Source organism: Vicugna pacos, chromosome 21 (assembly GCF_048564905.1).
Source record: "Vicugna pacos chromosome 21, VicPac4, whole genome shotgun sequence".
NCBI lineage: Eukaryota > Metazoa > Chordata > Mammalia > Artiodactyla > Camelidae > Vicugna > Vicugna pacos.
In genome coordinates, this window is record NC_133007.1 from 3,294,075 (window position 1) to 3,318,178 (window position 24,104).

Sequence of the window (24,104 nt, forward strand, 5' to 3'; positions counted from 1 at the left end):
TCCTTGGTTCTTTTCAGTTCTCTAAAGTGCCCCCTTTGGTCCTCTTGCCAGATAATTAGGGCTTTATTTACCACACTCCGCTGAGCAACTTCTGTGACTTCATCTGCACCTGGGGCAAAGTAGTGGAAGATCAGAAAGAGAGAAAAATAGCAGCAGAGGTCCTTTCTTTCCTCAGTGTTTCAGGTTCTACAAGTCCCTGTTGTCACCATTGTCACTGCTGCCACTACTACAGAATTTCTTAGGGACTAGGACTGCAAGAGAATGGATGAAAGGAAAAGAAAAGCAGGGATTTTCTCTACTGGATGTTAAGAGATCCCTTTCCTTCTCAAATCAGATTTAGAGGATTTTTGGATCTCAATGTGTCTAAATTGATGCCCACTTTTGGGTTTGGGGTTGCATTGAGTCTTAGGTGAGTGGGTATCGAAGAGGGGAAAAATGGTAAACTGACTGTTGGTTTGCTGATACTTCAAACTCTGTGCTTTCTCCAAACTGTCTGCTCCTGTTTAACTTTTCAGAGCCCTTCAATAACTGCTGCACACATTCTGTTTAAGTTTTATAGATGAATTCAGTGAGAGACAGATGGTGTGTGCTTGCTACATCTTACCAAAAAACAAAACTTTGTTTGCTTGATTATTTAATGGGATGTTTAAAAAACTATCCTCTTCGGCTCTAAACAAACAAATAAAACCCCAGACCTCTCTAGAACTGAGCTATTCTTTAATACATTTCCTTAGGTACTCTTCATAAGTCTCTGAAAGAGGATTTTTTTGTGTGTGTGTGGGAATATGAGTAGAAGAGTTACTTAAAAGTTTGTTATTTTGTATTTAAAATGCCCATCTATTTAACTGGTTTTAAAATTTATTTTATGCAGCATGACTGAAATCAGCTTTATGGTTCATATTTCAAATTGAAATCTAATTATATTTTTAAATGACCAGTGGTCTTTTATTCTTAATCAATACATGCTTATTTGCAACAACTATTTCTTCACTCACAGCCTAATTAGTAGATTTGATGAAGGAATCTGTTTTGTAATTTCATTGCCCACATCCCAAGCTTAGAAATTGGTGTGTGTCTGTGTGTGTATTTTTTATTTTTTTAAGGAATACTAGTAATCTTTTTTTTCAGTGGAGGTACTGCGGGGTTGAACCCAGGACTTTGTGCATGCTAAGCACATGCTCTATCACTGAGCTATTATCTTGCCCCCTGAATACTAGTAATCTTAACAGTTTAGCTTCATGGGGTTATTTTTGTTGCCTATAAATAGCTCTTGTCTTAGTTTTGTCTTCACTATCAAGTTATGAACTGGTTTTCACAAGATACAAAGAGTATAAGGGAAAAAAAGAAAAACTGATTTTAAGGCTCTTATTGTTCCTAGATCTTATCTGTTCACTTGATAATGAATTATTTATTTGTACTTTTAGCCCATAACAGTTACAAGTGAATCCATTATTTAATTTATAATTTAGTTTGCTTTACTATTAGATTTTTAATGTTCTCATATATAGGGAATATGTGTTGTTTCTTTAATACTAACAATTTCCCACTCAGTAGATACTCAGTGAATAAGTTATCTAGAATTTGGATAGGTTTTTTTTTAATATATATATATAAGTTAATAGGGAAGGCTTTATTACTTATTAAATGAGATAATATAGAAATATTGTGATTTTAATTGAACTCTGCAAGGCAAAGACAATTAGATAATGCAGGTATCTGTAGTGTGAAAAAAGCACAAGTATATAGAAAAAGAAAAGAGACTATATAGCCATAAGAGATAAGACTGGCCAGTCCCTCAGTTGTCATGGCTTCCCAAATCCCATGAGGCACACCTCTATCAAAGATTTTAATGGGTGGGTCCCTAGCTTTTCAACCAAAACTCTTATGTCCATGCAGCAAACCTTCCTTTATTAAAGTGATTAGAATGTCTGTTCTTTGAAATCAAAAGAACATACCAAAACCAGATTCCCACTTAAGAATTTGCAAAAAAAAAAAATCCTTGTACGAATTTTAATATTAAAATTTGATATAAAGTATATCTCTGATAACTTGGTAAGATAGAGCATAGATTTAGAGTCAGTCATATCCCATCTTGAATCACAGTAATTACCGTTTACCAACTGTGAGATCTTGAACAAATCACTGCTGAATTTTAGTTCCCTTGTCTGTGAAATACCTGTACTGTATCCAGCCAATAGTCTACTGGAGCTGGCTTATACCAGATCATAAGAGTCGAGTAAGTTTTTAGAAATCTTATGAGCTGATTGTTAAATACAGCCTTCATTATAAATTAAATTATATGAATTTATAATTAAATAAATTATATTAAAAGCAAAGATGATAACTGCTCAGAACTCATCACTTCCCGATTATTTTGCTACACCATGCTGTTACTTATGTCTGTCATATCTGGTGAAATATATAATGATGTGCTATTGCATGTCTCTTCCCAACTGTGTTTGGTGCTTTCATACTGATAGCTTGAAATCTGTCGTGATAGTACTTATACCATGGAAATTGGGAAATACTATAAACCAGAGCTTAATTTATTGTTTTGTTGATTGTCTGGATTTAAGAAAGTGATAGAGAAAATGCCAGTAAAGCAGATTTAATTTTAACAGTCTGTTCCTTGTTGTGAATAGCACAAAAAATTAAGGAAATATTTTAAACTATTATCTAATTCAGCAAAGAAGTTGCTCATTTCATTGAACAAGAGTGAGGTTATGACATACATCTTTGTTGTTTCACTTTCCTCCTATTTCACAGAAATGAAAATATCAGACAACATTAAGGTTGTACACTCATTTAACAGTTGCAACCCTAGGTTGGCTTCTCATGACTTACAAAATCAGCAAGAATATTTTGTCAGAATCATTTGGCTCTATAGAATTTACAATAAAGAGTATTGTATATTTTATTATAATTTTAAATTGTGTCCTGTACATCCTTTATATTGGTAAAATTTATAATAAACACATATATTTCACACACACACACAGACTGAGAACTGATTATTATTTATTAGCACAATACTGTGTCTGGCACAGAGCAGACATTCGTTAAACACTACTTTCCCCTTTTCTTTTCTCCCCTTTGGCCTTTTCAAACAGAATCAAAATACCTGCCATACTTAGTGTAATCAGGGTTGTTGAAAGAAAATCTTAACACTGGCTTTAAGTTCAAGGCTAGTGTGTCCTCCGGTATTATCACTTTCACCAGTATTAAAAACATACCTTAGTTTAAAGGACAAATGAAGGGATGGTTTTCTTTTGAATTCCGTATGCTGGGAGCTTTCAGGTCTACAAATATCAATACTCCATTATATTTCAAAGAGGGGCATTAGAACCTTAAAGAATATAATATTTATTGAATATTGAAAAACTACAATGAATCATAGCACTTAGCAACATTTTCTTGAAAATGTTTTCCCAAGAAATGGGAGTAATTTAAATTTTGGGTTTAATTTTGAAACTTTTCATTCTTTTTTATCCTTTATCCCCCTTCCGATATTAATAAGGAAAGATTTTATAAAAAACATTTTAACGGTGGGTACAGCACAGGCTGATTCTCTTTTTCAGTCATTCCAAAGATATATTATGGATTCTTTGACAACATTACATTTTCCATCATTAAGATGGCTTTTCTTTCCATTTTTTAATCTGGAATAAAACATTTTTAAAGCTCCTATTTGACAGGGTTTTGTTTTTTTTTTAAATATGTGCATTCAGAATATATCCTAAGGATCATGTAGTCAGTGTTCTCATTTCCCCTACCTTTCTCTAGTTTAAATAAGAGAAAAGCAGCTGTATTTCTGTAGTGCACAGCTGATTGCGTTCCAGCTCCCCAAGGAGAGGAACTAATTGCTGAACACAGAGAAGATGAAACATTGAGATACCTTTCTGTGTGGATTTAATGTGTTACTAATCAGGGAAAACTAAGCCGTTACACGTTTTAATCCTATTATTTCCAAAAGAATAACATGGAGTAATATTGTTTCCTCCTTACGTATGTTTGAAAATATATACAGGAAGGGTTGAATTATATTGGTATCTTTTTGGAAAACCAATTAACCATACATATGTGGGTCTATTTCTGGGCTTTCTGTTGTGTTCCATAGGGTTTGTCCTTAGGCCAGTGTAACGCTTGTCTTCATTACTATAGCTTCACAGTAAGTCCTGAAGTTGGATAATATAAATCTTCCAGCTGTTTTCTTCATTTTCAAAATTGTTTGGCTATTTTGGGGGGGATTGCACCCCTAAATACATTTTAAAATCTACTTGTCAAGTTTTGCAAAAAATCCTGCTTGGATTTTGTTTGGGGTTGCATAGAATCCATAGATCATTTTGGTGAGAATTGACATGTTAATGTTGAATATTATAATCCATAAACATGATATATTTTTCCATTTATTTAGGTCTTCTTTTCTTTGTCTTTGCACTGTTTTACATTTTCCACATAGTGTTAGTTTTCCACATTTGTATGTTAAATATCTTGCGTATATTTCACAAAGTTTATCCCTAAGTATTTCATATTTTTGGTGCTATCATAGATAGTAATGTTTTAAAATTTTATTTTCTAATTATTTGTTGCTAGTATATAGAAACATAATTGAATTTTGTATATTGTCGTTATAATCTAAAACCTAATTAAGTTAACTTATTTCTAGCAACGCTTTTGTAGATTTCTTAGGATGTGGTCCACACATATTATATTATCTGTGAATAAAAACAGTTTTAAGTTTTTTCATTTCTGATCCATATGCTTTATATTTTTTAATAATTGTTAACCGGTAAGTTACAAGGCATTTCTTATTCATTTGTGTATTTTATCTAATCATTGGTAGCTTCCTTAATTTGAGAGCATATGACCAGATTTTCTTGATATTAATAAATAGAGGAGCTGTTTGGTATAGCTTTTCTAATAAGGACAGTCATTCAAAATATGACTTTCATATTAGTACCTAATAACTAATACTTAGAATGAACTTATTAGAAAATAGAGGTTTCTAATTTTTCAGAAAACTGAGGCTCTTTTAAGCTTCTTTTAAGCTATTTTACCTGCTACTGTTTAAAATTTTAAGACATTTTGTATTAGATTTACTTTGTGAACATTAACATTAGTTTTCTATATAAAATAGAAATAAAAGGGAAGCCAGATCTGCTGATAACATTTTAAAATTTTGTACGTTCTTCCATAGTGTTATGGTTGTCACAATGCATTACCGTTTTCTTCATTTCCTGGAAAGTTAAATATAGGTCACTTTCAGAGGTAGAATAATTAAATGAACCAATAGTTCAGTTTGCAGTGGCAGACCCTCTTTTCTGTAGAATAGAAAGAACAGATGGCAATAATCATTGAAATAAATCTCACCAACATGTCTATAATTTTAAGTGTGTAAGAGATGGTGAGCTCATCTTTCACATAGACTATTGAAAATTGTTTCCATCAAGAGGAAGGAGAAAGGAAGAGTTAATGTCTAAAGGGAATAAATGTGTTGCCCATAAGTCTGGGGTTATGAGCTTGGACCCTTATAAATACAGAAAGCAATGTAATGATAGCATCATCTGCGACACTTAGTAATGGAAAAAGAGGAAGGAGATAGTATGAGTATGAGTGAAAATAAGATTGACGCTTCAAGTGGAAGTTGAATGTTTATGGCATTAATTAACATTTACTCGAAGACTCAAACACTCACCATGGCTGGCAGAAGATATAGTGGATTGGAAAAGGAACTTTGGTTATAAATAAGAACAGAAGAAATGTAACAAAACAAAGGGTAGTAGTTAGCTTAGATGACTAAATTTTTAAAGGATTATTTATTCTTTTCTCTTTTTGGAATTGTATGGCTAAATTTCATGTTCTCATTGGTATAGTTTCATTGTAGATGCTAAAATTATTTGGGTATTGAAACCCTACCAAAAAACATTAGGCAATATTAGTATCTCCCTATTCTTCATCTTTTCTGAGGGTTTTAGCAATAGCGACTTTCACCAAAGTTTTATATGCTTGATTTTTGGCATTTGAAACTTGCCTGATTTTCATTTTTGTATGTAATTATTACTGTCATTTTTTCTTTGGAGTTTTTAGGAATTTTCCCATTGCTCAACTATACCCCTTGGTTAACCAACTTGATTGTGGTGAAGAGTCTTGATTGACTGTAATTTTAACCGAAGATTAACTAATTTTGATTTAACAGATCACAGAGGAAGAATGCTCTTCCATGAACTGCCTCTGAAAAGTCTGTGCAGGAAAATTGAATATTCAGTTATTATTTTTTTGGAAATACAACAGTTTCCAAATCACAGGTCTTCTGGCTCTCACTAGATCATCATAGATGGTCTCAATGTATTTTTAAAGAGTACTCAAAAATATAGAGGTATGGTATACTGATAATGATTTTAAATAGGTACTATGAATCATAGAACTAAAAAATAATTCTCTAATTTGATATTGAAACATTAACTCTCAGAAATTTGATAGAAATACATAGTAAGTAAGCAGCATGTTTCTAAAACTTGCTTTTAATGATTTTAAGAAACAAAGGCAGAAGATAGTTTTGCTGTACATTATGTGGAAAGAATATTGTGCTAGCTGCGGAATCTGAATTTGAATTTCAACTCTGCTTGACTTTTGGCAGATCTCTTTGAGCCTAACTTTGCTCTGTACAAAACGATAATTGGAGTTCTGACAATTCAAGATTGTTGTGTACACAGGCCCTAGCACAGGACCTAGCAAATTGTAGACACTCAAATCATAGTTGAATCTCTCCTAAAAAAAAAGAAGTAGAACAATTAGAAATTACTTGTAAAGGTAACCATCTTTAAAGAGGCAGTACTGAAAATGTTAGAACTGTTATTTAAGTTGTACTGCTAATAAATAAGTGGAGAGGAAAATGAATTTTCTTTTTTTGTGGTAATTCAGTATTCATTTCATCACTTAATTATGTATCATCTTGTATTGTTATCAATTTGATATATGGCTAGAAAATCAACATACTGTATTTTGGCTGAGAGAAGGAAACGTCTTCTACTTTTAGTATAGTTCTAGCTAGCACAGTCCTAAACATATATTCATATATGTGTTAACAAATGAATGAGTATGTTTTTGAAATTGCACTTTTATCTCCTCAGCTTTCGCAGTTGCGTTTCCTGTAGCTCTCTCACAGTACTGTATCTCACCACTGAAACCTGTCTGTCCTCAAACATCTCACTCTTGCTCTAGAGCCTTTGTATTTTCTATTCCTTTTGTTCTCACATCTTTGCAAGGCTAGCTCCTTCCTATCATTCAGGTTGCAACTCAGATGCCACCTCTTCAGGGATTGATCTGTGACCATCCATTCTAAAGTCACTGTCCCTGCATGTGTTATACTATCACATTACCCAGTCTGATTTTCCTCCTAGCCATTATAGCACTCTGAAATATCTTTTTTATTTAATTACTTGGTTATCCTTTGTATAGAGAATGAGTTCTTTAAGAGCACATCTTATGCTATATAAATGACCCCTTGTGGAAAAGTATGAATGAATAGACGTGGATATTTATGAGATTTTTAGTAATATTATAAAACTGACACTTCAATTCGGTGGACTCAAGTACTGGAGTAATTAGCTTAATCATTGGAAGACCTGGCACAGTGTCCTCACTTTTGACATTAAGTTCCAGATAATTTTTTAATGAAAAAAATAAAACGGCAGAAATAACCCAACATGATTTAATCTGTTCAGACACTCAAGCGAGAAGAACTTTCTAAAAACCTTTTGGAACAAAGACCAATAAGAGCAAAGGCCTAGCAACTCAGCAAGGCCAGAAATGCCCCCTGTAAAACAAAACCAGCCCTCGCCCAATCCTCTCTCACGGACCTGTACTGCTCTCTGATACTTTCTACACTTTCTTCTTCCCTTTAAAGTCCAGTTTCTTGGAGAAGTGCTTCCGCTGATGACTCCTCCAGGGCTCAGAGCCCTGCATCCCCCACAGCCCACACCGCAGTGCTGAGACAGGAGTTGCCCTGCAGGTGGCTGCGTGTCTCAAACCAGTGGGCATTTTCAGCTCCTGTTTATTTGATTACCAGGTAGCTTTCGCCGTGGACAAATATTTTTCTCTCAGTGGAATGTTTTCCCCCATTAATTTTTGTTTTACTTATATAAATTTAAAAAGCCCAGGCAGAAAAGTCTGTGTGCATATGTGCACACAGAGCTGTTTTTTAAAGGCTACCTTAGTCCTCCTCCTCCTTTTCCCCAGTCTTGGCAATTAAAGGTGGGCTTTAGCCCTTGCTTTTTTTGCCCCGCACACCCCCCTTTCTCACTATGCTTCTTTAAGTCAGTGTTCAAATCCCTCTTAAGCCAGGTTACAGCTTTCTATGTGTTGCCTCAACTAGTTTTCTCCCAACTGCTCTGCTGTTCTTTCTCTTGGTGGATTTCTCTTCTCCCATTTGCCATGTACATGGCCCTTTTCCCCAGGGCCTCATCTTCAATCCTCCGCCTGGCAGGACTGAATCACCCCCACGGCCTCACCCACAGCTCCTCTGAGCTCCTGACTGGTGACTCCAGCTTAACAATTGACATCACCCCTCAGATGTCCCATAGACACTTTGCACTCAAAATGCCACACACAGAACCATCTCCTCGAAACCAACTCTTCCCCTTAAACTCCCCCTGCAGATCCGCTCTCCGGATGGGTCCCTGGGAAGTCACCTCAGCAGCTCTGTGGCCCTCCACCCCAGCCCTGCAGTCCCCTCTACAGCAGTCACCTCTTCTGCCGCCCATGTCTCTATCCCTCTGCCCAGGGCCTCTCTGCAGGCGTGTGCCACTTGTTGTGTGGGTTACCTGGGGTAGTCCACGAAATATCCTTTCCCCCCAAAATATGGGCCTCCCCCCCAAAATAGTATCTTCCATTCTGCTGACAGAGTAACCAGATCTTCTTCAACATAAACATTATGCAATTCTCTTGCTTACAAATATTCCAATATATCCCTCTTTCCTTCAGGATACATTCAAGTCTAACTACACAAGGCCCATCGTGACAGAGGCCTTGTGCACCTGATATTCTCACCTATGGATACTTTGTTCTAGCCCTACTACTTGTTCTTCAGTCTGGTCAAGCTGCTTCATGCCGTGTACCCTTATATGTCTCTACCTCTCTGCATGAAGTGTCCACTCCCTCTACCACAAAATAGAGAGCTAACTTCCATTCACCTTTCAAGATCCAGTTCAAATATTTCCAGCTCTAGGAAGTCCAATTTGTGTTCACCTGCTTAGCAATCCATCAACTCCTCACAAAGCCCCGCCTGGCCTGGGGAGTGCAGACACCAAGTCTTACCTATCTTGGTCTCCCCAGCAGTTGATACAGTGTTTGGCATAGCAGGTGCTCAATGTTTGTTGGATAGATAAACAAATGAATCAATAAAGAGATGAGAGGTCTACAATCCCCCCTCCCAGTTACTCAGCTGCCATTTTGGAAAGTTCATTCTGCGGAGTTAAGGAAATGTCAGTGAGGGTGGTGGGCAGACAGAACAGAGGTGAGGGCGTGGGGGAGACAGGCCTGATCCTGGAGAGTGTAGGAGAGGCGTGGGTGGGAGAGCACTGGAGAGAGAGGGAATGGAGGGGGCGGGTGCAAGGAGATGTTGAAGAACAACTGATATTAACTGCAGTAAATTAAATGGAGAACACAATATATGAAGAGTAGATCAAGTTAACACAGCAAGAGTGGAAGAGGCAGTCAGAGACAAAGAGTTCTCACTTCATCACTCACTGCATTTCACTTATGGCACCTGCCCTCTGGGAAGGCAGCGTCAAATTCTTGAGAGACTGGTGTTTGTGCTGTGGGTGCTCTAAGTACAAAACGGTATCTTATGGCTTCCAGATTTTAAGACTGATAGATTATTTCTCTTATGTCCCATTTCTGAGTTCTCAGACAGCAGGATCTTTCGCTGGTGGGGGGAGATCTATTGTGGTTAACAACTCAGGGTTACTCTAATAATCTCAAATGACAGTGGGGAATTCACTAAAAGAAATAAAAGAGAAATTTCACTCAGAAAAAAACATATGCCCTATAGAAGCTTGTGGAGGCCTTGGGGGCAATGTTACATCTAACAGTTGTATGTGAGTGTGCTGAAACTCCAAGCTCAAGTCACTTTAACACGTATGAGAACCAGGGTCCAGGCTGTGGTGCTCCAGACATGGACGGGAAGATGAAAAGCCTGACTACTGCCTCCGACAGAATCAGTCCAGCCGGGGAGCACAATGGACATGGACACGATCACGCACCATCAAGACAAGAATCAAGTGCAATTCATGCCTAGAAAGGAGAGTAGAAAATCTCTAAAAAGTGGAAGGGTTCCTACCAAGGCTTGGCAAGACTCCTTCCAGGCAGAAAAGCAGAGAAAAGTACTTCAGCCGAAGGAGACTAGGGTTGGTGACTGGGTGTGAGGTCTAACAAAGCACGGGTGGAGGGTTCCAGGGTCATCTACCTGTAGCTGTTCCCCTTCAGCAGCTAAGAGGCATAACTTAAAAGGCAGGTGGGGTGTCATTAATGATCATGGGGAAAACTGGCAGGAGGAAACGGAGGTCAGGAGATCACCCCCAAATGCACATTATTTTAGAGGAACAAAAATAATTCAAAAAGCACTTGGAAATTTTATCATCTCCCATGAACGAAAAGAACACAAAATAAGTTTCACTCCAGCATTGAATACAGAATAACAGACTGCCTACTCTCAGAAATGGATTGAATTTTCTAATTCGTTTGGGATTATTTAGATAATAGGAAAATGAATAAATCTGAAAAATCTCTCTAGAAAATCTGTTACTCCATCCTGTTTTGCAGGGTAGGGGGAGGCTGAATTATTTAATTGGTATTTTAATGAGACTATAAAGTTCTAAAAGTCCTATCAATTTCTCCCAAAAGTGTACAACTTTTCCTTTCAATGACCTTTATTTGACTTAACTAGAACAATAACTTTTTTCCAAGGCTTTCTTCGTGTGTGTTAAAATACCAAATGATAGGCTGCCCCCAGAATGTTGTTGTTATTATTAATGCTGATAATAGCCCCAATAAGACATATTTACAATTATGACTCATTTTGGAATAACAGGTCATTGGCTTATAGTCCTTTTGAAAATAAGCAGAATAAACGAACATAACTTCTACACCAGGGACTGCAGCTGCAGCCTTAATGAAACTTGGTCATGAAACACAACAAAACCAAAGATGAAACTCAAATCAGACTTAGGCCACAAAGCATAGCTGACTGAAGACTCCACAAAATGACCTTTCACGCACTGAGGGAACCAGATGCCTTTCCATGTATAATGTATATTTTTAAAAGCAATTATTTTATATATAGAATGTAATTTAGGGAAAGAAAAAACTCCCTCTCTCTGTAGACTTATAAACAGGAAGCACAAAAGGTGCCTTTGCATACATGAACCCGCATGCATACATGCAAAGCATATTGACCAAAATCCTTTCCTGTCTCCTAAGCTTAAAAAAAAAAAAACTAATTCAAGACAGTGGTGAGCTGAAAAGTCTCAGATACAAAACGTGCACATCATCAGCCTTCTAGTAGATAAAAGTGAGCCATGCATAATAGAATAGATAATGTTTCCTATGGAAATCTATTTTGAGAAGCAACCATTTAAAGGCAACCGAGAGCTCAAAACCAAGTTCAACCAATGAGAAACAAAGGCCAAGCAAATGTACAGAAATGGACAAATACATTGGAGAAGGTGGGGATCTGTGCTCAACCGATACTCCAGATCAGCAAACTCATCCTGAATTCAAGCCAGTGATGTGCCATGAGGTCGCTCAAGGAACCAGGCAGAAACCATCGGCCAGAAGAAATAGCAACAATGTCAAAGGCAGGTGTGAGATGTGGAAGGGATGACCCTGTGAACCTTGCTGCCATGAGGCAGGATGCTCTTGCGGGCTTTCTGCACAGGCTGGCTGGCTCACATGACTGTTTAGAAGGATATCAGCCAACAGCTGTGCCACACGGGCTACAGCCCGAGCTGAGTCACATCTAATAACGGTTCTGAGTTCATCTTTAGATGACATGACCAGAAGGATCTGAGAATCAATGGTGGAGACGTACCTGAATGAACATTCCATTTCATTCCTTGGTGGTAAATCTTCAGCTTTGTACAACATAAATATTGACAAAGATACACACAGGCACACTATTTGAAAGCCTGACTGCATAATTGCACCTAATGGACAAAAGCGGGCTCTGTTCCTGTATGATGGGTCATTGTTTGGCTTGGTAACCAATGCTTCTGAGACCCAAGACATACTCTAAAATAACCGACAGCACCGAAATCTCCACTGATGACTTGCTCATTTCAAGGTATTCATAAAATAACCCCAGTTTGCCCATGGGATACAGATGGTTGTCCAGTTCCCATTGTGGGGTGGTCTGTTCTGCTCCTGAAACTGTGGCACCATTAGATTCATGACCCAGCTGCCAAACAGATCAAATTATAAGGCAAGATATTATCAGACCAAGGTCATAAAAGTATTACTGATATTTCAAGCTGAACACATCATCTTCCCAAGAATTTAATTTCTTCTTTTCAGGATAAATTTCTTTTTATTGCTGCCTACCTACCCCCAAATATTGTGAAAACTTGTCCTGACTACGTACCTTGGGTTACCAAAATTGTAACAGCTATTACTTTATGTCCTACCTCCTTTTCAGGTGAGCATTTTAGCTTTTAGAAGATACCTTCCCTCATTTGTCTTTTTTCCCCCCGTTTCTCTGCTATTATCCACCATGGTCTTTCCAGTCTGAACGTTGTCAGAGAAAATAAGTAAAAGAAAGATATACAGGGTCTGTGATCTGGTGATAAGTGCTGTGGAGGAAAATAAAGGAGGGCGAGGAATATGTGGCAGGGAGGAGTGGGGATGGGGCAGTGACCTTTGAATAAGGCAAAGATGGAGGCAAAGTAGTGGGCAAAGGAGGGGCAGAGGGAACAGTGATCACAGGCCTGGAGGTCCCTAAAGCTGGACAGACAGCGTGCAGACTGGTGTGGGCCAGAGTGAATAGGAAATAAGTGGTGGGTTTGGGGGTGGAACCTAAGAGACTGCAAGTGAGGATGTGGGCATTTTTCCCTCTGAAGGAATTGCGGAGCCATGGAGGGTCACCAAGCAGAAAAGTGATACTCTAACGTTGGATCAAACAGGTCCAAGACCCTAATTTAAGCTGAACAAATCAAGGGCCAAAGAAGTGACATGCCGCCTCAAAGTCAGTGCAGAGCTTGAAAGAAACACAGCTTCGACTCGCAGCCCAGTGCTCTGCCCCCTCCTGGATGCTGTCTTAAAAGGTTATCTTTTTCATCACTCAGAGGCTTATGGGCCAACTGAATACTTTCCCTTTTTCAAGTGGCAATTTGTCCTGAAATGAAATCAGAGTTGGCAGTGAAACAAGGCATGGGCCTGTAGCCTACAGAGCTGTCGTCCGTGAAAGCAACAGCTGGCAGGTGGTTTACTCGTGGAGTTCAGCAATACAGACAACGTAGCGTCTGGTTGAGCTTCGGCTGACTGCACTGTACGTTTGGATGGATTTCAAATTTAGACTGTGAGGCAGCTTCACACGAAAGGCAGGTGTACACATCATACATGCCCACACGTCTGTATGCACACACACATGGACACACACAGAGTACATGATGTGACTTGTGAAGAGCTGCCCTTGCTAGGTTTCCTGCTGCCTCTGATCTCAGCGTTGATCTTTCACTGGCCATGCTCCCAGGTTTGCTATGAGATTTCTTTGCAATGGAACATGCCCTTCGCTTCACAAACTTTCCCCACCTCTTTCAGTAACATTAGGGGAAGAGCCGGAAGCTCTGGGAAGTGGTGGGGATATGGACTCGAGATACCCCTGAATCTGAATCCACACTTCATGGCTTATTTGTTATTTAACTTTATTCTCATTCCAAATGCAATTGTTGCAGATCTCAGAAGATGATTTACACTCTCTGCTATGGCAGAATGTTGCGGTTAGTAGACCCACCACTGGATCCTCTTAATCAACACGTTCTTCCAATAATTCAGATATTACTGTATCACAAATGCCCATTTCTATATTTTGATATCTGCTTTTCAGTATAGTTATCTTCCTTCTTTATTCTCTAAATCTTATGATTTTAAAACATTTTTCTGAGAAGTGGTCCACAGGCTCTTTACTTATGATAAGTTGATAAAGAGATCCTGGAGATCTAAACCAAATTTAAATCCTGAGATAAACTCAACTCTGTCATACATGGCTAGGTTTAGTCTGGAAATACTTTCTTTAGTAATTTTTGCATCAAACATCAAGGTCCTACTGTATAGCACAGGGAACTTCATTCAGTAACTTTTAATAGCCTATAGTGAAAAAGAATATGACAAGGAATATATATATATATATATATGTATGTATAAGTGAATCACTATGCTGTACACCAAGAATTAACACAATATTGTAAACCAAATATACTTTCAACAAAAAAAGTTGAAATAAAATTGGGAGGTGAAACTTCCACTGCCCAGGCTGCTGTCAGGTGAAAGATTCAAAGCAGGCCAGGTATTAGCAACCCCCCTGACACATCAGAACCCCATGTGGGATCTTCCTTTTGAGCAGCACAGGCTAACCGGCTGTGCTCACCTGTAAATAGGGTTGAAGTCACTTAGACCCTTGGCTTGGAATCATCGTGGCCACAGGTGTGGGGGTCACTGCAGTACCTACGAGAATGACGGCGACAGCCTGCTGTTGAAGCCGTTCCCCAGGCCGCAGCCCGGAGCGCTGCAGGCAGGTCTGAGGTTCGGGCAGGAGCGCGCAGCTCCACAGCCCCTGGGAGCCCTGTGGTGCGGGTGGCGCTGGGCCCGCGCTCGTCCGTCACCCTTCCTGGCACCCAGACTCGGGAGTCTCCTGGGGGAATTTTTCTGTGCCTCATACTTCCTGTCTCAGCCTCTTATGGAATCCGGTCCATGCCTCAGGGAAGCAGGGCTTTTACCACCCTGGACCTAAATCCATCACGGTATGGATCCAGGTTGAAACTTCCATGTTAACTCACCTGGCGCTCCCTTCTTGTGCTGAACTGCCCTCCCCCGTTGATGGCATTAGGTAATATTAGAAGTCCCGACTTGCTTGTCCTTAGCTAAGACTCTAAGCCTCTTGTTCAGTCTTCCTGAGTGGAACCACTCATCTGTGGCAGAAAAGCTTGGGCTGTCGTCTACCTATCATTGTCCCCGGTCTTTTGGGTTTTCTGTTGGGTTATGGTTCTCGGGCAGAACCAATTTGCACATGAGAAGCACCGGTAGACATTTTAAAAATATACAGACACTGGATTCGCCCCCCTTTCCAGCCAAGGCTGGAAGCTTTCTCCCTCTAGCAGGGGTTACACAATCATTTGCTTGGGACTTGACCACACATATTGGCATAATCATAGTAAATTGTCCTTTACTCAGTGCTTGCCACGTGGCATTTTCTACTTCATGTTGTGTTTGTACCTGCATTATCACATTTAATCCCCGCATTATGGATTATCACCATTTCTGTTGAAGACACTCCCACATGCTAATCTTGAATACAAGTATCTTTAATTTTCTTAATCTATTTTATTCCTGAATTTCCTGTTCCTGAATTTAAAGAGTGAATTATGGACATATGTATTTAAGATTCTCTTATTATATATATCTGACTTATCCTCTAACCAAATCATATCTGGAGAAGAGAGATTTTCTCTTTTATACATTTGGTTTTTCTTATTATATAGTAGTGCATACACACAGTGGAAAATGTAGAAAACATATAAAGTAAGAAAATTACAGCCATACATTATCTAAACACCAAAGGACAATGCTATGTCATTTTGGGCATTTAACTGTTTTTCTTATTATTTTATCATAAAATTTCCCCAGGGCAAGTTGCTTAACCCTGGAATTGTACTAGCCTTTTGTCAAGTACAGAATAACATTCCCAGAAATGACCCCAATATCAAAATAGTATGTGAGGCTGGGAAGGACACAGGCTCTCAGTTTATTCTCTGAGTCCTACAAAGAATGCTCTTATTTCACTGATGTTATGCATTCGATGCCTGTGAGTCACTCACTCACTCAGCTGGCTCGGACTGAGACCTACTTTATACCAGGTGCCGATCCAAGTGCTGGAGAGACCCCAGAGGGTGCCTGGATCACGGCATCACTGTCCTTCTTCATTTGCTCCCAGAATCCTATTCAAGAACCCCACATGGGATTGGGGGGTGGAGGCAGATAAGTTATGGTGAAATTCATTTCATTATGTTCCTTTAGACATATTTAAATAGCATGAAAATAGTCGCTAAGTTTGATAAGTTTTCTTTTCCCTTCCTATGTATTTTTGAGGATGGGTATAGTTTTGGTGCAGCAAGAGTAATTGATAGATATTTGGTATGTTAGGATTTTATATGAAAATTTAAGAAGGAAACTGGCACCTTATACAAAGAGAAGAGGCAGTGAGGAAAACACAAGCCACCCTCAAACTTGGCTACCATTCAGCATTCCTGGTTTTCAAACAAGGGAAACATAATTCAAAACATATTCCCTAAATATTTTAGCCCATAGTAGAAATACATGGAGGTAAAGTTCAGCTCACTGGAACCTACAACAATGTGTTTACTTAAGCGAAGTTATAAACAGACCACAGATACTATAGTGCACCCTTTACTTTAAACTAGTTCATATGAGCAAGTTTCATTTCACATGAATTGCTCAGTACCCATTTAGGAAATATGTCCTTCTCCTTGATTGGTAAAAATAGCTCACTGATAAGCAGATTCAACAAAATTCAGTGTTAAATAATTTGCCTATTTCCTTCAGAAAGTGCTTTTGAGTAATCTGTGTTAAGTATTTTCTCTATCTTATCTATTTCTTTTCACAGAGAAAACTAGTATTATTTGCACATGAGCTACATTTACTCCTCTGGAAAAATCTGACTGAGCTCAGTGTAAGAGTTGTCCACTATACAGTAGGGAAAAAAAAAGATTCATTTCACAGCGAAGATCAGAATCTTTTTTTTTTTTTTTGAGGGGCATGGTGGGCTGGGGGACAAGGGAAATGCCTTTGTTTCGAGACAGACCCCAGTAATCCATACTGAAACTGATAGATGAAGCCCTTGTGAAGAAATGTGGAAGGACACACTGACACGCAAAGCTGTTCACTCTGCAAAAACAGAAAGAAAGAAAGAAAGAAAGAAAGAAAGAAAGAAAGAAAGAAAGAAAGAAAGAAAGAAAGAACGAAAGAACGAAAGAACGAAAGAAAGAATAATTTAACTGCCCTATAAAGAGAATGGACAGAAATTTGGTAATAAGGGAGAGAGAAGGAATGTTAGGAAAGGGAGGAGAAACAATGAAAGGGAACTTGGATGTGGTGGGCAGAATAGCAAGTTTCTGGAGCCTACAATGAAGGATGATAAAAAAAATAAAGTTTAAAAAAATTAACAAAGTTTAAAATAGTTTAAAAATTAAAAAACAAATTTAAAAAAATAATTTTTTATAGTGGTACGGAAGATTTTAAAATGATGCAGGTTTTTTATTTCAAAATTCAAGTTGTTTGAGTTTCTCCTCCATGCTTCAAAAAACAGTAAGGCCTGCTTGTGTAAGTGGTTTTGGGGGACACCACTGAGAGGGGTCAGCTCTGCAGTTATGTTGGCCAGAAGCAGAATGCTGGTGTGGAAGGCAAGACAGAAGAGAGATCAAGAGTTTCATGAGAACAGAAACTCAAAGCCAGAAATTATCTTAAAAACGTTAGTGTGGTAGGCAGAATAATGATTCCCCCCCCAAGATGTCTATGTCCTAATCCCCAGAATATATGAAGAGGTCAGGTTCCCTGGCAAAGGGGGCCTATTGTTGCAGAAGCAGTTAAGTTTGCTAACCAGCCAACTCTAAGAGAGACGAGCTGGATTATAGAGGTGGGCCCAGTGTGATCACCAGGGTGGTTAAAGGAGGAAGAGGGAGGCAAAAGAGGGGAGAGAGGAGAGGAGATGTGACCACAGAATCAGAGTCAGAGACACACAACCATGCTGACCTTTAGAGAGAGAAAATCTGTCACAGGCCAAGAGATGCAGGTGGCCTCTGGAAGCCAGAAAAGTCAAAGATACAGATTCCCCTGAGGCCTTCAGAAACAGCCCTGTCAATACTATGACTTCTGCAGGCTTCTGCATTCAAGAAACCTACAAGGTTAAATTTGTGTTGTTTAGTGGAGACTTTTCCTTTTTTCTTCCTACTACCATGACGTTTGGGGATACTTGTTACAACAGCAACAGAACGCGAATACAGTAAGCTCCTTGAAATGTTCAGAAATTGCAGATAACACTGGACTGTCCACTTTGATGTGGGATTGAGCTTATGTGAAAATCAAAAGGACAGTGTGACCTTTGCTAACATCTGCTTTTCTCATTTTTAGGAAGAGAACAGTAAGTCAAAACCTCTGTAGTTATTATTTTAGAAGAGTGTCTCTTAAAACATTATGTAACCCTGTGCCTTAGGACCCCAAGACAGTCTCTGTTCTTAGAAGAACATGCATTCAGAGAGATAGGGTCTTACATCTGAGTCCCACAGTGGTCTCTTATTGGCAATGAGAGCTTAGGCAAATCATTTACCTTCTTTAAGCCACAGTATCTTCATTTGTAAAAGGAAGATAAGAATAAGGATTGTTTGTGTGATTAAATTGTACACACACGCACACACACACATATATGTAGAACATTTAATACAGTGACTAGCACATACTAGACACTCAGCAAATTCCTGTTATGGATTTTTAAATGCATGTATAAAAGGAGGAGAAAGTTGTGGGAAGTTGTGGGAAAACTTAGTTCACGGCCCCAAAAATGCCCATCTCTCAAAGGGCTCTGATCAGTCAGTCCTCAGTGATGGGCTAATAAGCAGAAACTATAGCACTTGGGGATTTAAATTAAACAGAAAAAGGAAGGTATTTAAGCATAATTATTAAACAGCAGGTACGTTTACACTGTTGGCTGGATCACCTTATCTGGAGAGCTTTAATAGGCAGAGAGTCTCCCCTGTTTTAGAGATGGGCACGCAGGAAAATGACATGGATGGGTGGGCCGTTCTCACCCCAAGATCACATGACTTAGTACTCACGAAAGTAACACCTCTTGTATGTTATTCCAGATGGACTGTACTCCTATGATTATTGTCAGCTGTGTCATCAGTTCAAGGAGACAGCCACCTGGGTCACACTGGAATATTAGAAAGAAAATCTCATTTAAATTTTATATAGCTCTAACATGAAATTGTCATTATTTTATGCCTTAAGAAATCTAAGGAAAAGAGAGTAAAGACACTCTTCATTGGGCAACTAAGAGAAAACATGAAACAGGTTAGACTGTCAGAACACAAAGCTGTATTCACACCTCTTAATTTCTGTATTTTCAGAGCCAATACACCAGATCTCCTGGATAAGTCACAAATCTGCCCTTAAAGAATGTGATGTAGAAGCACGAGGAGTAGTAGTTGACAAACTGGAACAAGAACACCTCCATGACTAGCTTGTTCTCATAGTCAGTCTGGTCCTTGGGAGCTCTGCAGCTAGAATACAGAAAAGTTAAGTCTGTAAAACTGTGAACGGCTTTGAGACCCTAATCAAAGCCATGGACACATGAGTTAACATGGTAAATATGTATGTATGTGTATATAAATATATATATATATATATATATATATATATTTATACACATTCACACACACATATATATATACACAATTCACACTGTTTTCATTTAAGCTGTTTTGAATTCCTTAACATAGCTACTATGTTAATTCCAAGTGTACACACTGTTGTGTTTCTCCCACTATGAACGCAATATCCCACAAGGCAAAAAAAAAAAAAAAGTCAGCCATTCCTTAAAATTTAAAAGCACAACAGTATCCAATGGGCAAGAACTGTCCTCTGTCAGATGTAAATTGACAGAAAGCTACTTTTAAACATCCTGCTAAATGATACTCTCTTGTCCCCCTGAACGGCAGTAAGGTAGGACTATTGAGGAAAATACAAAACACAGGGCAGCTTGCTAGAAATATTTGGGGAACATAAAACGGGTCATCCTCCTAGTTCAGAATTTGAATTGGTCTTGGTGTTTTCAGAAGATGACCACGGAGCAGACCACTGGGAGAACGACCCAGCCACATGCAGCGTGTGGGAAGCACTTAACTTGGGCTGCTAAGCCGCTGGCTGGGATACAAGCCAGACAGAAGAAACATTTATTAGAGAAGCCACAGCTGATCAGAATGGAGCTACACTAACAGGAACAGCATGAAACACACATAAGACTGTGATTACTTGTCCTCTCCATAATGCACAAGCAAATCAGCCACTGGAACCACGACCCTCTTCCACTTATTTGCAATACAGAGACTATTTACTTTCAACAATAGCGTACATGATCTAATGTAATTGAAATTATTATTAGGCACTGACCAGTTTACACAGAGCTTGGACATTCTAATGCTACCTTTGTCCCTTTTACTAATGCAAAGCTGGAGCTAATTCACTTCTCACATAGGCTAGAGAAAATACACTTACACTTGAAGTTTTCTAAAGACTGTAATGTACTGGAATTGAAGTGCTAAAAGATACAGTCTCTGTTTAGACCTGGTTCTAAAACTGGTGTAGAAATGACCTCAGCTGCATGAGGAGCTTACCAGAGTCAGTCATCATGATTGCCACTTTCTCATATATGGCGCTCAGGGTCACGATGATGATAAAACTGATGAGGGAAGCAGTGATGGGCGTGGCCCACCTGCACAGTCAGGTACTTCTGGATTGGATCTCTTCCATTCAGGTTCTTGGGAAGTTTTGCAGAAAATACAATGAACACTGAAAGTCCGTAGACAGTGATCCCAATAACTGAAGCAATGGTCAACAGGACCTGACAACCCAAGAACCCAGCAGCATGAGACTCACTAATGATTGTATTTCTACACAGAAACTTGCCCCCAAACCACGTTTAAACAGACAACATGCATGTGCTGTAAACCTCACATAAACGTGAGAAGTGATGTAAATCGCACATAAATGCCACAAGAGATGTGAATATCAGGCATGTTAAACTTTAGGGGAGGAGGAATGAAGGATGTCAAAAAGAATGAGTGCATCCACTAATGTAACATGCTGACAGCAGAAGCAGCTGTGTGCAGGGCATAGGGAATATATGGGAACTCCACTTTCTGTGAATTTTTCTGTAAACCTAAAACTGCACTAAAGAAGGAAGCCTGTTAAGTGTATCTTTAAATGGGTGAAAATGGAGTAACTGGTGGCATGTTCTTTTGGAGACAAATCTGTGATAGCAGAAACAATGAAAATATCCCTTCTACATCTATAGAAATATTTAGGTTATGGACTAGTTGTAACCCATGAAGGGGATACGCTTCCTTTCAAGGAAGAACCTATCACTGATTCAGGTGTCAGCAGGTGCTAGCTGTCATCTTCATTCTGAATAGGACCAGTGAAGCTGTGGACATGCCCTGAGGGAAACACTGGAAGTGACAGCAGATCTCTGCTGATGAAAGTTTCACATGCTTTTCATACTCCTTGAGATCTTAAAATGGCAGGTATTCCTACTCCCTGCATTTGCACAAGTTTCATGTTCCTGATCCACTGTAGTTCTGACTGTATGGACCCAAGGGCAGCGGGGGTGCCTGAAGCATAATTTGCACGTGGCTGATTGGGTTTCAGTTCCTCACTAGGCAGGTTTATTTCTGGCCACTGAAGAATGCACATTAAAGATCCCATTTTTAAACTGTTTTCCTTCCATCTGCCTTCTTGGACATAGTCCAGAAGCATGTACGCAGTGTCCCTGGCTGCTCCTGATGGCTGCCCCAGAGAGAAAGCTACAAAGAATGTGAATTTCAAGACTAAGTGAACCACATCATGTTATTTACAGTAAAAGTGGGCGGCTAGCTTGCACCTGCAAGGGAGAGCAGACTGAGTATCTAAAGCCCCTCCAGGAGCCACTCTCCTGCATCTGGATACCAGCTCCAATGCTAGCTGTGGGGCCTTGTGCAAATTTCTTAGCCTCTAGGGGCTTCAATCTCCTCACCCATACAATGGCGGGTTAATAATAGCAATTTATAGGACTATTGTGATAAGTCAATGATTTACTAAATGTGAAAACAATTGGAACATTAACCACAGGCATGTGAAAAACTCTACCTAAGCATGAGCTATGAATATGGTGACCAAAGTCTTAAAAAGTTGTTTTTCTTAGTTTGTAAGCCATCAGTTTGTAGAGAAAGCATTTTATTTCCTCCTCTACTCTCTTTCATCATCCTTTTCTTCACAGTTAAGGCTTCATGCTTGTGAAAGGAATAACTTTTTGGTGTGTGTGTGATTAAATGTGAAAATTAGTTAACGCTGAGAAAAATGTATTATAGAAGGTATATTAAGCCTTCCTCTCTTGTATAGCACATATAGGCCATTTAAATAGTATGCAGTTTTAAAACGTCTGCATAATAATTTTTAATTATGTATTAAGTAATCATAACAGTTAAGATTCTTTAAATGCTTACTATTGCTTCAGCACACATCTATTTTTTCTAAATCCTTACAATCACCCTGTGGGAAAGGGAATATTATATCTCTTTTACAAATCAGGAATTAGAGCCACGTGGAGATGATGCAATTTGCCCCAAATGAAGCAACTATTAAGTGAAAGAACTGAAATACTCAAAGAGCCCAAAGACACACTAACTGTATAGCACTGCCTCCTACATGGTCTGTGAAATCAATTCTAATTCATTTCAGAACTTTTACAAACTTGACACATTTCCATTTTTCTTCCAAGCACTTAATGGGTTCAATATTTCTTCAGAAACAGGAAAGCTTTCCATTCTCCTTCCTCAAGTTTCTTCTTACTTTTCATCTTTTCTGATCATATATTTAATATTTGCTCATTAAAGAAAATTTGAAAATACTCAGTAGTGGACAGAACTGTTGTCCTGGATCTGTCCCCAGTCTTAGAAGAGGACCCAGATTTTGCTTTAGGATAAATAACGTCCCTTCTGTTTTTAGTCCTGTGATTTAAGCTCGATTGACCCACTCTTTCTGAAGCACCATAGGTAGATCTCAGTTGGCTTAAGACAAATAATATCCCTCATTCTATTGGCCTTGCACATGATTTGAGAATTGGCAAATAACCTAGTAAGAGCCACTATTATGTGATGAGATACGTGCTGGTGCCCATGTGAATGATAAGCTTCCTCTATCAAGAGAGGAAGCTGCCAAAAGAGACCTCTCTTGGTTTGGATTGATGTGTGATCTGGGATGCTGAGTGCCTAGAAGCAGCATGCTGAGACATCCTTGGACACAGAATGAAGACAGGACAAAACCAGCCCTTGACATCATCTGGGCTACAGTCTCTCTCCTTGACTGAAGCCAGACCTCAGACCTGAGGTTTTCATTTACAGGTACCAATAAATCCCATGCATCCCCATTTTTTGGTTGTTGTTTAAGCATATTGGAGATTGATTTTGTCACCTACAATCAAAAGACTCCAACTCTGAAAATGAATAAAAAATAAAATAAGAAAAATGCTTCTTCCTGTAGACATAATTCCTTCAGAACTGTGCATTGCTGTTATATTACAAATCATTTTATATATTAATTTTATTCTCAAGCTTATCATAAGCATAACACTTTGACATGTCATAAAATATTTTCATGGACACAGTTTTTCATGGCTGCAGAATATTCTACTATGTGAAGGGTGGAAGAATATTTTGGCTGAGATTATATGTATATATATATATACACACATAAAAGTATGTCTGTGACTTGCGTCCATATTGACTTTTCCCTGCCGTTTTGAAATACTTCCTGATTAAAAGTTTTTCAAAGCTGAATTAGTGGGTTAAAGCATATGAATATTCCTGACTCTTGAAATGAACTGCCGAACTGCTTTATAAGAAGGCTGTGGAGAACACCAGAAATTAACACAGCATTATTAATAAACCATACTTCACAAAAAAAGTCCAGTAACCTAGGCTTGGGATTGGTGATCACTGGCACTTCATCCTCATAAACAGACCTGTGTCACCTGAGACGTGGAAAACTATTTCATTCTGATGTGAACT

At 38.8% G+C, this 24,104-nt stretch overlaps 1 protein-coding gene across 14 annotated transcripts in view; it reads left to right on the forward strand.

Moving 5' to 3' along the window:
- LOC140687922 (succinyl-CoA:glutarate CoA-transferase-like) overlaps positions 1 to 24,104 on the forward strand; it is a 129,552-nt gene that overhangs the window by 82,186 nt on the left and 23,262 nt on the right. For 2 of the 14 annotated variants that reach the window (XM_072945862.1, XM_072945858.1), the window contains one exon: positions 20,118 to 20,323. The exons of 8 other annotated variants lie outside the window; for them this stretch is intronic. In XM_072945862.1, the coding sequence (XP_072801963.1) occupies positions 20,118 to 20,124 (7 nt within the window). In that variant the 3' untranslated portion in view covers positions 20,125 to 20,323. Of the gene's footprint in view, positions 1 to 6,196; positions 6,755 to 16,891; positions 17,322 to 19,409; positions 20,324 to 24,104 lie in introns of those variants that run through there. 4 more of the 14 variants (XM_072945867.1, XM_072945860.1, XM_072945861.1 and 1 more) reach the window with 4 other exon arrangements.